At 40.4% G+C, this 16,994-nt stretch overlaps 1 protein-coding gene across 1 annotated transcript in view; it reads left to right on the top strand.

The window, feature by feature from the left end:
- Window positions 1-495: 495 nt before the first annotated feature.
- Window positions 496-16,994, top strand: part of col26a1 (collagen, type XXVI, alpha 1) — a 32,322-nt gene continuing 15,823 nt past the window's right edge. Inside the window, exons 1-3 of the mRNA XM_079675083.1 lie at window positions 496-1,200; window positions 1,332-1,454; window positions 1,918-2,021. Coding sequence (XP_079531209.1) covers window positions 1,001-1,200; window positions 1,332-1,454; window positions 1,918-2,021 — 427 coding nt within the window. The 5' untranslated portion in view covers window positions 496-1,000. The remainder of the gene's footprint in view (window positions 1,201-1,331; window positions 1,455-1,917; window positions 2,022-16,994) is intronic.

The raw sequence follows: 16,994 nt of genomic DNA, 5'->3' as shown, positions 1-16,994 counted from the left end.
AAATAATTTGAAGACACCTATAAGTAGGCTATTTTAATATGAGAGTAAATGTTAGACATTTACTCTACTAGGGTAAACCTGTCAGAAAGCTGGAGGTACTGTTTACTTAACAGGTTCATATTTTACACACAAAATAATACTTTAATTATAAAAATGTGATGCTATGCTATAGATTACTTTAAGTAGGCCTACATAATTTCACTTTAAATGTGCACTAACTCGTTACTGAGGTGATTGCGGGTTAGTTTACTTCTCTACCAGCTGGTCAAAGGTATGATTTACTAATTAAAAAAATGTCAGGTAACTTAATGAATATATATTTTACTTCCCAAATCAAAACTTGATGGTGAGGTCATAAATCAAAAACGTGGGTAATTTGGGTGATACCCATTTTGTTAAAACATCTAATCAGTTTTCAATTATATAGGCTAGCCTAAACATAAATCTGTAGGTTATTTGCAATCAAGTGTCAGAGGTAAACTAAACTACCGGATTATTTTAAGATCACATTGTCATCGCTCATATCTGTCTTTCCAAAAAGTATCTCCTTATATTATCAGGAAGTTAGGAGAATAGAGACACGAGTAAGACACTGCAAGAAAGTTAATTAACTATGAACTCACTATTGGCTATCACATTAATAGCAGTAAGACTATAAAAACTCAAGGGGTTGTGGTTTTTGGTTGGGAACAGATGCACTTTTATGTACTCCGTCTCCAGCCCCCACAAGCAGCGCGTTTTACGCACATGGATATTTGACTCCTCAGTCCTCGGCACGATGTCAAACGTCAGAAACCCGCGTTATTCTATAGGAACAAGCTGTGTGTGATTCATTTGTCAGTTTGTTTCTCCTTGGAAACATGAAATGACCAACTCATTGATGGTTTCAGCGGAGTTTGCTAAGACTTTATTTCCCCATTCCTTCAGATACTTCATCTCTCTAAGTGGGATTTATAACAGGGTTTACTTGAACATCTTCGGTATCTGAGGATATAAATCTATGTCAGGGGTAAATCAAAAGGAGATTATGGCTTTATCGTTGTTTTACGCGCTGTGCATGTGGATAAGTTTAGTCTGTCCTACGCGGGGAACAGGGTTTGTTTATCACTTTCCGGGCATCACACTGCAGCGGCAGCGCATCAAGTCGGAGCAAAGCGGCAACACTGGACCGCCAGGTACCGGAACCAGTATCCAACTCAGGTGAGCAGCACATCTGTACACTGTTTGTAAACAAATCTATAGCTCTATTAAATTGTCCCATTGTTTATGGTTTTTCCATTTTCACATCGACTATTAGAGTGTTAAAAACCCTGTTTGATTTGTATTTTTAGGAACTGGTGTCAGTATACTGTTTCCAGAACAGTGACCTGTCAGGTGTACAATGGGACACAAACCACTGTGCAGAGAGTGATACAGGGCTGCCGGTGGCCGGGACCTTGTTCCAAGGTCATCAGGTGAGTCGTCACACACCTGCAGCCATGTCAGCTCTTTCAGTGTCTGTGATGCTCAAACATGTTTTTTTTGTCATGAATATAGAGAGTTGTGGGGAAAGATTTAGTGGAAACACTGCTATGCCACATTGTCACCCTTTCTTTGAATGTTTTGGTATTGGTCTTATAGTGATAATACTTTTAAAATATATTTTTGGGAACAGAGAGTGCCTTTATTTGAGACACAGAGTGAAATGGAGAGACAGATCTGTCATATAGACAAATGCATTCCACTTTTACTTTACAAAAGCATTATCAACACAATCAAGTGAAATATTTGATCTCCCCCTCTCCCACTGTTGTCCCCAAAAATATCCACTATTACTTAATGGATCCATATATAATATGTTGCAGCTTTATGTCCGTGCATTTGTATGTGTATAAACATGCATGTAGCTACAATCCATGTTCCTGTGCTGTTGTGCAGCTACAGGACGGTGATCAGGCCATCCTTCAAAGTTGCCCACAAGCAGGTGACTGCACTGGAGTGGAGATGCTGCCCAGGGTTTGTGGGAGAAGACTGTCGTGAAGGTGAGTTTCTGATCTATGCTCTCTTTTTTTGTCTTTTACGAGATGTAGGGGATAGTGTGGTTGGAGAGTAAATCTCTCAAAGAGGCCATGTGTTTTGCTCTAACCCATCTGTATCTTTTTAGCAGCTTTACCCACATCAGTGCGTTGTTTAATGTTTGGTGGTGTGTAGTCGGGTAGCTTGCTAATGGTGCCTCTGTTGGTCGTTTGATATCATTGTAAAGTAGTTTGGATTTAACATTGCAAGCCTGTTTTGGATTACTGTAGTTTGGGGAGAAAGGATGGCAGTAAAGCAACAGTTGAAAGAGATTCTCTACCCTGTGGTTTTGTACCTTTTCTTTTATGGTCGTGCATTAAATACACTTCTGTGTCTGGAAGGAGGATCAGAATCACTTTTGTTTCCCTCTGTATGTCTTTCTTTGATTGTGTATGTACTCCCTGTTAACCACAGACAGAGGCAGTTCTCTGTCCCTCCCAATATCGTCAGTCTAAAATATGAATGAAAGAGTCTTAGAGGAATGTCCAGCAGAGCCGCTTGTAAAGTGGGAGGCATAGTGTTGGTCTCATGATGGGCAGAGCTGCTCCTTGATACCACAGACCCGCAGACTCTAAGCCCAGAAAGAGCAACATTTTCATCCAGGTGCGAGACACCACAATCTGCCAGAAGAAACAGACTTTCAGGGTGGGTGAAGGTCTAGTGTTGGGCCCATAACTCTGCTCTTTACATGTAGCTATACATTTATAAATATGTGTCCACTGCTCAAAACCACATTGACAAGCATGTTTTCACATATTTAGTTTAAACATTGCGGATGCCCGTAAAACTGTTGAGGCTGCTTTCGCTTAGAGTTATTTGGACAGCTTTCTTTTTAATATGATATAGTGAACACAGCAACTTTCAGATTTTTGGGGGGTGGGGCAATGCAGCACTTTTTGTGTCTTTGAAAAGCACTCGTCTGATGTTTCTACATTTGTCCAACATTTACCTCTAGCAAGTTTTTCTTTTTGGCCATAATTGCCACACCTTGTTCCATTTTGCAAAATGATTCATTGTTGCACTTGGGGGGCGAAGATTTACCGCAAGTTAAAACAACACACATCAGTACAAATGGAATAAACATAGACATTATTACAAAGCCTTTGGAAACTATTATTTTGTGCGGCCATGGATTATTTGACTCAAAGATTAACAAATAACTGCATCCACGGAGTCCGTACCGCCAAAGATTATGGTTCACTTGAGACCACAGTGGTTGCAGGAGTGTGAAGAAGTAATCTGGCAGTTTATTTTATGTTTGCTGAGATTAATTTGCAACTCCTAATGGCTTTAAAGCATGAGGAAAATTGCCTCCATATGGAGAAACAGAAGGCCACATTTGGCTCTGCAAAGAGACCTGAAAGACTCACACCGAGGCGAGGAGGGGGAGCTGGCAGTGTGTCGGAGGGAGAGAAGGTGAGGACACCGAGGGGAGAAAGTTAGGACGAGTGCACAAGAAACAACAAGGTGTTAGAATTGGCAGTGCAGAAACAGCTGTGTAGCAAGAGAAAAAGCAGACAAGAGAAGAAGTGAATATAATAAGGAGTGTGTCTGTCCCACAGGGCTCCAGCTGCTACAAGCTGCCCAGACAGCAGCAGAGCAGAGAGCCGGTTCTGTGGGAAAGTGGCCCCACTGAGATGAATGAGCATGAAACTCTTTCATGAGGTCTTTGTAACATACGTGACCATGCTAAAATCAGGCCACAGCTCCGGTTCTCCCTGCGTAGATTAACCTCAGTATAACAAAAAGAGGTAAATAATGGATATCAGGACTTTCTTTGAGGGAAGCTTAAGTAGTTTATAGAACCTATATGTCATTACATTTCCTCCTCAGGGCTTTGATTTATGGAGAGCTGTTACATAGAAGGGAGGGTATGACAGTTGTGATGTTAAGTCATGCTTCATATTTAAAACAGTCTGAGCGTCTTTCCAGCATTTCATAAAAAAGTCAAATACGAAGATGAAGATAAACTTTTGTTTCACCTTTTAAGGAAAGAGTTTGACATTTTTGGGAATATACGCTGAACTGCTTTCTTGTTGAGAGTCCAGTGGTTCTCAACTGGTGGGTCGCGACCCAAAAGTGGGTCTCTGACCCGTTTCGAGTGGGTCGCAGATGTGTGAGTGAAAAAAAAGAAACTAACTTTTTTTTTTTGGGGGGAAAAAGTCAAACTTTTATTTTGAAGGCCCGATTTTCTAACGCTGTGCATGCAGTAGGCGTTGTGAAAGTACCGGAGACTATAAACGGTTTTGAAAACTTCTGTCACGTAGTGATCATCTTCTCAATAAAACATCTTTGCTGTTGTTTTTTCGAGTCTTCTGGCCAATCAGAATGAAGATTGTAGCCGGAAGTCCCCACGGAGAATAACTTTGCGGTAGAACTATTCTTTATACATCCATGGGTACAACTTCAGATACAAATGAACACAAAATGAAATAGGACCCCCGGTTTGATGATTGACAGGTCACAGAACAATGGGGGCTATCTACCCCTACCCACAATTTAAACTATTTCACACAGACTATCTCCTCTTTGCTCTTCTCTCTGTGTGGAGCAGCAAGTTCAGCTGTCAGAACAAAGGGAAAAACAAACAATGGCATAAAATATTATAAATATGTTGTAATAAATCTATTTATTTTCTTCTCAGAGTGTACCAGAATGGGTAGTTTATATGTTAGTATTTCAAAAAATCTCCTGGGGGAGAATCCACCCAGACCCCCCTTCTGGAGTTAGGTTTTCAGCACGTGTGCCTTTTTATGTTATACAGTTCAACTTTGATTCCATCATCTCATTAAACCTTATTTAAAAGCATTATTTTGTTCTGTGAAGGGATATAAGGGATATATGCACTATATATTACTGCAGGATTTTTTGTTGAATAGATTCAAGTGGTTCAAAATTTCGGGTTGCGATCTATTGACTAAGGAAAAAGTGGATCCTGAGGCCTGACCAGTTGAGAGCCACAAAATACTTCAGTAGCTTAGCTTAGCATAAAGTCCTCACAGAAGTATTTGCTCCTGCCCAAGAGATGGTCATAACTTTTAATATGACCATATACTGGCTGCTAATGTTTGCTTATATTTACTTCACAATCATGAGTGGTGCCAATGTTCTCATGTAACTCTCAGCAAGAAAGCAAATAAGAGTATTTCCCAGCATGTCAAACTGAACTATTCCTCATAGCGTGGAGAATTTTGTTTGGAAACATAATTCTGTGTTTGTGCATTCATCCTTTTGTCATTATGTCACTCAGCCAGCACTGTACATGCAGCCCTGTGTAGCAGAATATTGAGCCAGCTGTTTTATCAGAGCCTTAACCGATGAAGATGACATCACCCCAGGCTTTAGTTTGATGAAGCTCTGGCTCCACTTCAGAGGCCCCTGAGGCCCTCGGAGACGTAGACACAGGGGCACACGAAGAAGGCTGGAGTCAAAGTTAAGTCAGTGTAAGCTGAGGAGATGCTGGTTTCTCTCACCTCCTCTCACACTTATGTTTTCTTCAATCATCAATCAATCAATGTTTATTTACATAGCCCAATATCACAAATGTTACATTTGTCTCAGTGGACTTCACAGTTTGTACAGAATATCAGTATGACAATACGACACCCTCTGTCCTTAGACCCTCACATCGTACAAGGAAAAACTTCCGGAGAAAACCCCACAGTTTAAAGGGAAAAATGAGAGAAACCTCAGGGAGAGCAACAGAGGAGGGATCCCTCTCCCAGGACGGACAGACGTGCAATAGATGCCGTGTGTAAATTGAAAAGATAATACATTTGCAACATAGGTAGTCCAAATGTTTGGAAATGCATGTGTGTATAATAGGAAGATGAATCCACGAGGATATCCATCCAGGACTTATGATCCAGGACCACAGCCACGACTCAAGATCCAGGACCCGCGATCCATGACACAGGACCGCAGGATCATCCATGACTCCGGATCCCGGCGTATATAGACACCAAAAAGAAAGAAATTGTGGGAAGCTGGGTTAATCGGAACATGAGAGTACACAGGTATAGACAGAGAGAAGGAAGAAGTAAGATGTCCCCTGACAAACTAAGCCTATATCAGCAAAACTAGGGGCTGAATCTAATCAGCCCTAACTATAAGCTTTATCAAAAAGGAAGGTCTTAAGCGCACTCTTAAAAACGGGTGTCTGCCGTCCGAACAAAAACTGGAAGCTGATTCCACAAAAGTGGAGCTTGATAAGAAAAGGCTCTTGCTCCCATTGTACTTTTAAAGACTCTAGGAACAACCAACAACCCTGCATTCTTGGAACGCAATGCCCTAGTAGGACAGTAGGGTATAATGAGTTCTCTAAGGTAAGATGGCGCCTGCCCATTAAGGGCTTTGTAGGCAAGAAGAAGAATTTTCAATTCTATCCTGTGTTCTATAGGGAGCCAGTGTAAGGCAGGCAGAACAGGAGTAATGTGGTCCCTTTTCCGAACTCTGGTTAGTACACGAGCCGCAGCATTTTGAATCAGCTGAAGCGACTTGACTGACTTCTTGGTACACCCTGATAATAAGGAGTTACAATAATCCAGCCTTGAAGTAACAAATGCATGGACTAGTTTCTCTGCATTGTTTTGAGGCAAGATATGCCTGATTTTTGCAATGTTACGTAGATGGAAGTAGGCGGTCCTTGAAATTGATTTTATGTGGGCGTTAAAGGATAAATGCTGATCTAATATAACACCAAGATTCGTTACAGTCTCACTGGAGGCCAAATTAATGCCATCCATAGTTAGTATATCTTTAGATAATTTGTTTCGTAGATTCTTTGGGCCAAGTACAATAACTTCAGTTTTGGCCCTGTTTAACATCAAAAGATTTAAGGTCATCCACGTTTTTAAGTCCTTGAGGCAGTCTTGAATTTGATTTAGATGATTAATTTCATCAGGCTTGATTGATAAATATAGTTGAGTATCATCCGCATAACAATGAAAGTTTACAGAATGATTCCTTATAATATTGCCTAACGGAAGCATATATAATGTGAACAAAATAGGTCCGAGCACTGAGCCCTGTGGCACTCCATGGCTAACTTTGGTTTGCGTGGTAGATTCATCGTTGACACGTACAAACTGAGAGCGTTCAGATAGATAGGACCTAAACCAGCCTAAAGCAGTTTCCTGTATGCCAACTAAGTGCTCTAGTCTTTGCAATAGGATATCATGGTCGATAGTATCAAATGCAGCACTGAGATCGAGCAAAACAAGAATAGAGTCTGAGGCTATTAGAATGTCATTTGTGACTTTAACATGATGTGTTCTAAAGCCAGACTGAAAATCTTCAAATAAATCATAGTTTTTTAAGTAATCACACAGCTGTTTTGCGACTGCTTTCTCAAGAATTTTTGAAAGGAACGGAAGATTAGAAATAGGTCTATAGTTGGCTAAAACCTCTGGATCGAGGTTGTGCTTTTTAAGAAGCGGTTTTATCACTGCTACTTTGAATGATTGTGGAACAGAGCCGGATAATAAAGACATATTCATAATATTTAATAAAGAAGTGTCAATTAATGCAAAAACTTATTTTAACAGCTTAGTTGGAATCGGGTCTAAGATACACGTTGATGGTTTAGAAGAGAGAATCATTGAATTTAATTGTTCAAGGTTTATGGCTGAAAAGCATTCTAGTTTACTATCTAGTGTAATATTAGACCTTACGTTTCCGGGAGCTGTTGATAACACTATACTGGTCAAAGGCAAGAGGTCATTAATTTTGTTTCTAAGAGTAACAATTTTATCGTTAAAAAAGCACATAAAATCATTGCTACTGAGTGCTATGGGAATAGAAGGCTCAGTCGAGCTGTGGCTCTCTGTCAGCTTGGCTACAGTGCTGAAAAGAAATCTTGCATTATTCTTATTCTCATCTATTAATGAAGAGTAGTAGGCTGCTCTCGCTTTACACAGTGCTTTCTTATATTCATTGAGAGTAATATACCAAATTAAACGAGATTCTTCGAGTTTAGTGGAACGCCATATCCTTTCAATTTGTCACGACTTTTGCTTTATTTTGTGGGTTTCGGCATTATGCCTTGGAGCTAATCTATGTTGTTTTATTTTCTTCTTTTCAAAGGAGCAACAGAGTCTAATTTATATTCGCAGTGCATCTGTAGCACTATCAACAACATGATCAATTTGGGGTGGTGTACATTTTGTATAAGTTTCCTCCCTTACATGCAGGCATATATCGAGTTAAGTATTGGTGGAATCTCTTCCTTACATTTGGCTATAGCACTAACAGATAGGTTTCTGCTGCAGGAGCTTTTGACTAATGCTTTGTAGTCTAGTAACAGTATTTCAAAAGTTACTAAGAAATGGTCGGATAAAGCAGGATTATGCGGTTCGACTAATAGTTGCTCAATTTCAATACCATAAGTCAGAACAAGGTCGAGAGTGTGATTATAGCAATGGGTTGGTTTATTTACACTCTGACAGAAACCAACATAATCTAATATAGAGTTAAATGCAACAGTAAGGCTATTTTTATCAACGTCAACATGAATATTAAAGTCACTTACGATAATTACTTTATCTGTTTTAATCAATCAATCAATCAATGTTTATTTATATAGCCCAATATCACAAATGTTACATTTGTCTCAGTGGACTTCACAGTTTGTACAGAATATCAGTATGACAATACGACACCCTCTGTCCTTAGACCCTCACATCGTACAAGGAAAAACTTCCAGAGAAAACCCCACAGTTTAAAGGGAAAAATGGGAGAAACCTCAGGGAGAGCAACAGAGGAGGGATCCCTCTCCCAGGACGGACAGACGTGCAATAGATGCCGTGTATAAATTGAAAAGATAATACATTTGCAACATAGGTAGTCCAAATGTTTGGAAATGCAAGTGTGTATAATACGAAGATGAATCCACGAGGATATCCATCCAGGACTTATGATCCAGGACCACAGCCACGACTCAAGATCCAGGACTCGCAATCCATGACACAGGACCGCAGGATCATCCATGACTCCGGATCCCGGCGTATATAGACACCAAAAAGAAAGAAATTTGGGGAAGCTGGGTTAATCGGAACATGAGAGTACACAGGTATAGACAGAGAGAAGGAAGAAGTAAGATGTCCCCCGACAAACTAAGCCTATATCAGCAAAACTAGGGGCTGAATCTAATCAGCCCTAACTATAAGCTTTATCAAAAAGGAAGGTCTTAAGCGCACTCTTAAAAATGGATAGGGTGTCTGCCGTCCGAACACAAACTGGAAGCTGATTCCACAAAAGTGGAGCTTGATAAGAAAAGGCTCTGGCTCCCATTGTACTTTTAGAGACTCTAGGAACAACCAACAACCCTGCATTCTTGGAACGCAATGCCCTAGAAGGACAATAGGGTATAATGAGTTCTTTAAGGTAAGATGGCGCCTGCCCATTAAGGGCTTTGTAGGCGAGAAGAAGAATTTTCAATTCTATCCTGTGTTCTATAGGGAGCCAGTGTAAGGCAGCCAGAACAGGAGTAATGTGGTCCCTTTTCCTAACTCTGGTTAGTACACGAGCTGCAGCATTTTGAATCAGCTGAAGCGACTTGACTGACTTCTTGGTACACCCTGATAATAAGGAGTTACAATAATCCAGCCTTGAAGTAACAAATGCATGGACTAGTTTCTCTGCATCGTTTTGAGGCAAGATATGCCTGATTTTTGCAATGTTACGTAGATGGAAGTAGGCGGTCCTTGAAATTGATTTTATGTGGGTGTTAAAGGATAAATCCTGATCAAATATAACACCAAGATTCCTCACAGTCTCACTGGAGGCCAAATTAATGCCATCCATAGTTAATATATCTTTAGATAATTTGTTTCGTAGATTCTTCGGGCCAAGTACAATAACTTCAGTTTTGGTCGTGTTTAACATCAAAAAATGTAAGGTCATCCACGTTTTTAAGTCCTTGAGGCAGTCTTGAATTTTATTTAGATGATTAATTTCATCAGGCTTGATTGATAAATATAGTTGAGTATCATCCGCATAACAATGAAAGTTTACAGAATGATTCCTTATAATATTGCCTAACGGAAGCATATATAGGGTGAACAAAATAGGTCCAAGCACTGAGCCCTGTGGCACTCCATGGCTAACTTTGGTTTGCATGGAAGATTCATCGTTGACACGTACAAACTGAGAGCGTTCAGATAGATAGGACCTAAACCAGCCTAAAGCAGTTCCCTGTATGCCAACTAAGTGCTCTAGTCTTTGCAATAGGATATCATGGTCGATAGTATCAAATGCAGCACTAAGATCGAGCAAGACAAGAATAGAGACAAGTCCCTTGTCAGAGGCTATTAGAATGTCATTTGTGACTTTAACCAGAGCTGTCTCTGTGCTATGTTGTGTTCTAAAGCCAGACTGAAAATCTTCAAATAAATCATAGTTTTTTAAGTAATCACACAGCTGTTTTGCGACTGCTTTCTCAAGAATTTTTGAGAGGAACGGAAGATTAGAAATAGGTCTATAGTTGGCTAAAACCTCTGGATCGAGGTTGTGCTTTTTAAGAAGCGGTTTTATCACTGCTACTTTGAATGATTGTGGAACATAGCCTGATAATAAAGACATATTCATAATATTTAATAAAGAAGTGCTAATTAATGGAAAAACTTATTTTAACAGCTTAGTTGGAATTGGGTCTAAGATACACGTTGATGGTTTAGAAGAGAGAATCATTGAATTTAATTGTTCAAGGTTTATGGCTGAAAAGCATTCTAGTTTACTATCTAGTGTAATATTAGAACTTACGTTTCCGGGAGCTGTTGATAACACTATACTGGTCAAAGGCAAGAGGTCATTGATTTTGTTTCTGAGAGTAACAATTTTATCGTTAAAAAAGCACATAAAATCATTACTACTGAGTGCTATGGGAATAGAAGGCTCAGTCGAGCTGTGGCTCTCTGTCAGCCTGGCTACAGTGCTGAAAAGAAATATTGTATTATTCTTATTCTCATCTATTAATGAAGAGTAGTATGCTGCTCTCGCTTTACGCAGTGCTTTCTTATATTCATTGAGAGTAATATGCCAAATTAAACGAGATTCTTCAAGTTTAGTGGAACGCCATATCCTTTCAAGTTGTCTCGACTTTTGCTTTATTTTGCGGGTTTCGGCATTATGCCATGGAGCTAATCTATGTTTCTTTTATTTTCTTCTTTTTCAAAGGAGCAACAGAGTCTAATTTTATTCGCAGCGCATCTGTAGCACTATCAACAACATGATCAATTTGGGGTGGTGTACATTTTGTATAAGTTTCCTCCCCTACATGCAGACATGCTATCGAGTTAAGTATTGGTGGAATCTCTTCCTTAAATTTGGCTATAGCACTAACAGATAAGTTTCTGCTGCAGGAGCTTTTGGCTAATGCTTTGTAGTCTAGTAACAGTACTTCAAAAGTTACTAAGAAATGGTCGGATAAAGCAGGATTATGCGGTTCGACTAATAGTTGCTCAATTTCAATACCATAAGTCAGAACAAGGTCAAGAGTGTGATTATAGCAGTGGGTTGGTTTATTTACACTCTGAAAGAAACCAACAGAATATAATATAGAGTTAAATGCAACAGTAAGGCTATTTTTATCATCGTCAACATGAATATTAAAGTCACCTACGATAATTACTTTATCTGTTTTAAGTACCAAAGCTGATAAAAACTCTGAATAAGGACCTGGTGCACGGTACACTGTAACAAATAAGATTGGCTGCAAAGTTTTCCAGGTCGGATGCGTAAGACTGAAAACGAGGCTTTCAAAGGAGGTATAATTACATTTTTGTTTAGTATTGATAAGTAAACTTGAGTCAAAGATTGCTGCAACTCTACCTCCTCGGCCCGTGCCTCGGGCAATATGAGTCTATATGGCTGGGTGGAGTGGCCTCATTTATGCAGACATATTCTTCATGTCTCAAACAAGTTTCAGTGAGACAGCATATATCAATATTATAATCTGATATTAAATAATTTACCAATATTGCTTTAGATGCTAGATATCTTATGTTTAAGAGACCACATTTAACCTTCCTATTTTGTTGCACTGTAGTAGTTGTTACATTTACTTTTAGTAGGTTATTATGTATGACACCTCTATTAGGTTTTACCTTAAATTGTCCTTGGGCAGACACACACACCGTTAATATTGGGTATTTTATTGGGTTCGGGATTCCGATGGATGACTGCCTAGGAGAGAGCGCAGGGAAGCGTAAGACTGCGACTCCGCCTCCTGGTCTCGACTCCAGTTTGTCATGGATTAAGTCCACAAAGCCCTGAAATGTTTGCCGAAATGAGATTTGCGCCTTCCAAAGTAGGATGAATGCCGTCTCTCTTAATCAGACCAGGTGTTCCCCAGTAGGCTGTCCAATTATTTATGAAGCCCACATTGTTTGCTTGGCATCACCAAGACAACCAGCGCTGAAATGATGACGTGCGGCTACACATTTCATCATTGATCAGATTGGGGAGGGGACCAGAGAAGATTACGGTGTCCGACATTGTTTTAGCATAACTACACACCGACGCCACATTAAGTTTGGTGCATTCTGATTGGCGTAAACGAACATCATTACCACCGACGTGAATAACAATCCTACTGTATTTACGTTTACTTTTTGCCAGCAGTTTAAGATGCGCCTCAACGTCGCCCGCTCTGGCCCCCGGAATGCAGCTGTGTCCCAATGTGACTGTGGAGGCTTCGGTCTCTAAATTCACGTGTCTCATAATAGAGCTACCAATAACCAGAGTTGGCTTCTCAGCGTGTGTCTCGCTGAGTGGGGAATATCTGTTAGATACGTGAACGGGTTGGTGGGGACCTGCAGGTTTCGCGTTATGCCCCTTCTGAACAGTCACCCAATCTCCCTGCTGCTCGGCAGTTGCCGGGGGACGGCTAAGAGGAGCTACCTTTTGCCGGTCCGCACCGGCTAACATGGGCTTTACTGTAGCTGAGTTACTTTCTAAGATGCGGAGCCGGACTTCTATGGCTATGATTCCCGCCTCCAACCTAACACCTATACTACATTTAACACATGTATCGGTACCAGTAAAGGAGGTAGGGAAGTAACCAAACATGAGACAGTTAGAGCAGGAAATAGCACCCGAGGGTGGGGAAAGAGCCATGGCTAGCTTTCAAGCTAAAGTAGCTACCGTTAGCAAACCCGAAAAGAGTGTAGGCAACTGTGGAGTTACAGTCGCTCAGAGAAGGAGAGTTGTGAGTGCTTAAGCTGTAGTAACGTGTGATTACAACGTCAGGCAGTTGTCGTGATCAAGAGTTTTAAAACGATCGATTATCAGCAACAGAACAGGCACACGGGATACCCGGAGATGACAACAACAACAACCGGAAGTTACAACATGCTTACCGCAATAGTGGTCCGTACCCTAGAGACCCTGAATCATTTTCTGCCCAACCATAGTGTCCTTGGATTTTCCTACCACCCTGTAGAAAACGGCCATTTATGAAGATGACTTTGAGCACAAGAGTAGTTTGTCTGATAAGGGATTTCTATGATTTAACTTCGAAACTTCATTTTATAAAGGCAAAATTGTCTCTGGTATCAAAGCAATATCATATAGAGTTTAGGATTCATGTTTCTGGCTTTTTCCCTGAAAATTACATAAAATGGATTTTCACGGTTTTATCAAATTGTAAAACATTTACACAAATATTCGATTAATCGATCATCGACAGCAAAATGGTTGAGCTACTATTTTCCCTTTCGAATGAATGATTCAGTTAATATTCTGAGTGTTACGTGCCAGGCAGGCTGTACTTGTGTGGTTTTCTTTCCCTCCTGTGTTTCTCTCTTCTCCCTGTCTTCTGCACAGCTAATCAGCAAACACTGTCTTCCTGAAGCCTCCTGTTTATGTATACGTTCTGCTTTTAGTTTTCTGTGATACTAAACTTAAAATTGTCGTGTTTTGGACTGTTGGTCATGCAAGCGATGTGAATGTATTCCTGCACTTCAAGAAATTGTGATGCACATCCCCCACTATTTCCTGACATTTTCACACCCAACGATTAACCTAGCAAATCATGTTCAACAAAGACATGAGTTGCAGCTCTTAAAATGTTTAACATTTTGAAACTGCTGAAATGCTCATTAAATATGCATTTGCAAGTATTTATTTTAGATTTTCACAGTTGCTTTTCACCTTCAGAAGTCCTCTAGAGTGTTCCATGAGTTAATGTGTGCTTCTTGTTTAATCATGGAGTTAACTTCAGAGCCCTTAAGGCCACACTGGTTACAAAGCTTGAATTGTTCTGTGTTTGCTAATGTAAAGTATGTGTTTTTCTGAACCCATTTCGTTGACACCACCCGTCAATAGTTCTGACAGGCTGGTCTATGCTCGCTGTGTACAGTGCATCTCAAGATTTACATTTAGCTTTCAGCAGAGTTGTGCTAACACATCACGGCATGGAACTCATTGGAGAAATGTGTTCATGATTGTCCCTGCTGTTGGCCCCTGCCCCTTTCTCCCTGCTCTGTCACAGCATCACCCATCTGCACACATGATCATATTCACAGGAGGGATTGTGGGAAACATATGGGTGTGAGGGAGACTCATCTCCAAACAATAAGCGCTGGGACCTCCCCTGATGGAAGCAGCAACCTTTGCTCTTGTACAAAAGCTCAGGAAAATAAATTTAACACAGTTTAATGCAGGGTGCGACGGCAAAGGATTTTAATTTAGTGAAGTTAATGATGAATTTCATGAAAGAAGTGAAAAGGTGAAAGTTCATTATGTGCAAATGTGTTAATGCTAGAGCTATGAAGCTGATAAAGTCCCTGTTTCCCCTCTGCAGCTGCATGAGGAGGAAGTGTATTAAAACCCTTTGTTGAAGAGATAATCTAGAACACCAGCTATATTCATATTTCAAAGTATTCTTCCATTTTTCCATTTCATCACGTGGCAGGCCTTTGCTCTTTTGACCTTGCTTTTTCTCGCCACTGTGGAGCTCTTTATCTTTTATGCTCCTTACCGCTTTCCACTTATCTTACTTCCTATGTCCTTTAGATCTACTGCTCTTGTTTCCTTGGAGTAAAGTGATAAAAACAGAGCTGTATCCCACATGTGCTCCTTCAGAATGTAACCTCTGTGGAGTGAGGATGACTGATGTCTCTGTTACAGCCCTATAGTTCTGCTGAAATAAAGGTCAAACAGTACCCTCTGACCTGCTGGGAGCTGATCTGCCTGATGGATGACGCTCTGTTCATTCTGCTTCTGTGGTTTCTCATTTCTGTCATCAGCTTATCGTTAGGTCCCTCTGTATATCTGTCTGCAACTCCACACATCTGTTTATGCTGAGCTAAGCAGGTATAGTTCCTTAAAAAGCTCCTGAGGTCAATGATAGCCACATGTGTCCATGAAGGTTGGTGCAAGTAGATTTTTGCTGTCAGTTGTCGAGACAGGCAAGAGAAGTGAAGAAACAAACCACTATTGATTGTGGTGGCTTCTTTTATCAACACTAGTGCTAAGCTGTGCACAAAATACAAACAGCACGAGACTACAGCCATTCTAGCCCTCTTACCTGGAGGCAACATGGCATTGAGCCTGATGGCAGTGTTAATATGCGGGTAACCATAGATAACAAAATAAACATTTACGTTTTTCTACAGCTTGGCCATTACGCCACTGGCCAGTGCGATGTTTTGGATAATGTGATCCCATACACCATAAACCAAAAAAGAAGAGACATTTGAGCCTGATGATATCGCTAGAGGAAAAGTAGGAATCACGTGATTCACCCTGAGGTTAATATCCCTGCAATTTCATGGGACAATAGTTAAGTCAGTGGATCACACAAGTCATTGGGATTCATCCTATTGTAAATGTTGGTAAAATATTAAAATTCAAAATAGATATGTATTTTTAAATAAAAGACCATCAAGCACTAAAAAAAACTCTTAAGCAAATCAGAACATTACTAATAACCAAGCATAAAGTCTTGCTTGCTTCAAATGTCTCCACAACTTCAATAGTCTCTGTATGCTCCAACCTCGTAAAATTATCTTGTATCTCCGATATTCCAAATATAACTTGTAAGCAGCAATATTCCGCTGCTCTTCTTCTATCCGTTAACCAAGTCTTCATTATCTTCCCTTTTTACATTTTATAAGACACCACTGCATATAAACCTCAAACATGTTACGCTTATGTCAGCCGATCACTGTGCGATCATCTCTCTTCAGTTCACACAACATCATCTCATGTCGATGACTGAATGTCTGTGATCCAGCAGGGCCCCACATCTCTGACCATGACTGATGTGTAGCAAGTGTGTCTAACCACAAGATCAGCGTAATGGGACGAGTGAATGAATGCTGGTAACATGAGGGAATGACAGAGAAATTAGGTGTGTTCTCAGATTGGAAGGGATTCAGTTAATCATTGTTTCCTGACTACGCCTGTTCTTTAGCAGCATTTTTTGAGGAGGAATGTGAGATTATTAACGACACGTCATTGTGGTTTTGTAGTCCATTATTCTGAAATCGACTGTTTTTTGCTCTGCGTGAAATAATGGCATAGCACTTGGGAATGGCATAATTCCCAAGTGCTTCTTGCTTGCAAAATGTTGCAAACCTTTAATTTAAAGAGATGGTGTGTGGCCTGCTTGTCAGCCGGCATCATGGTGAAAAATGCAAAATTGGTCCCACTGTGGACCAGACAGCTTAAAGAAAGAAGCTCAGTTTACCATCCTGCACCAGCCACCAAAGTGGGTGTGTGATTTAGTGAGTAAGATAATTTGCTACTGTAGGAGTTTGTGTGTATGTGCATGTCCATATGTGTATGTGTGCCTGTGTGTGCCTGTGTGTGCCTGTGTGTGTTTGTTTGTTTTTGTGTCTGATTGTGTGTGTGTGTGTGTGTGTGTGTGTGTGTGTGTGTGTGTGTGTGTGTGTGTGTGTGTGTGTGTGTGTGTGTGTGTGTGTGTGTGTGTGTGT

The sequence above is a fragment of the Notothenia rossii genome (genome assembly GCF_949606895.1).
Source record: "Notothenia rossii genome assembly, chromosome: 4".
NCBI classification, from domain to species: domain Eukaryota; kingdom Metazoa; phylum Chordata; class Actinopteri; order Perciformes; family Nototheniidae; genus Notothenia; species Notothenia rossii.
The sequence above is the reverse complement of the archived record's forward strand: the minus strand, read 5'-3'. Positions and strand labels throughout refer to the sequence as shown.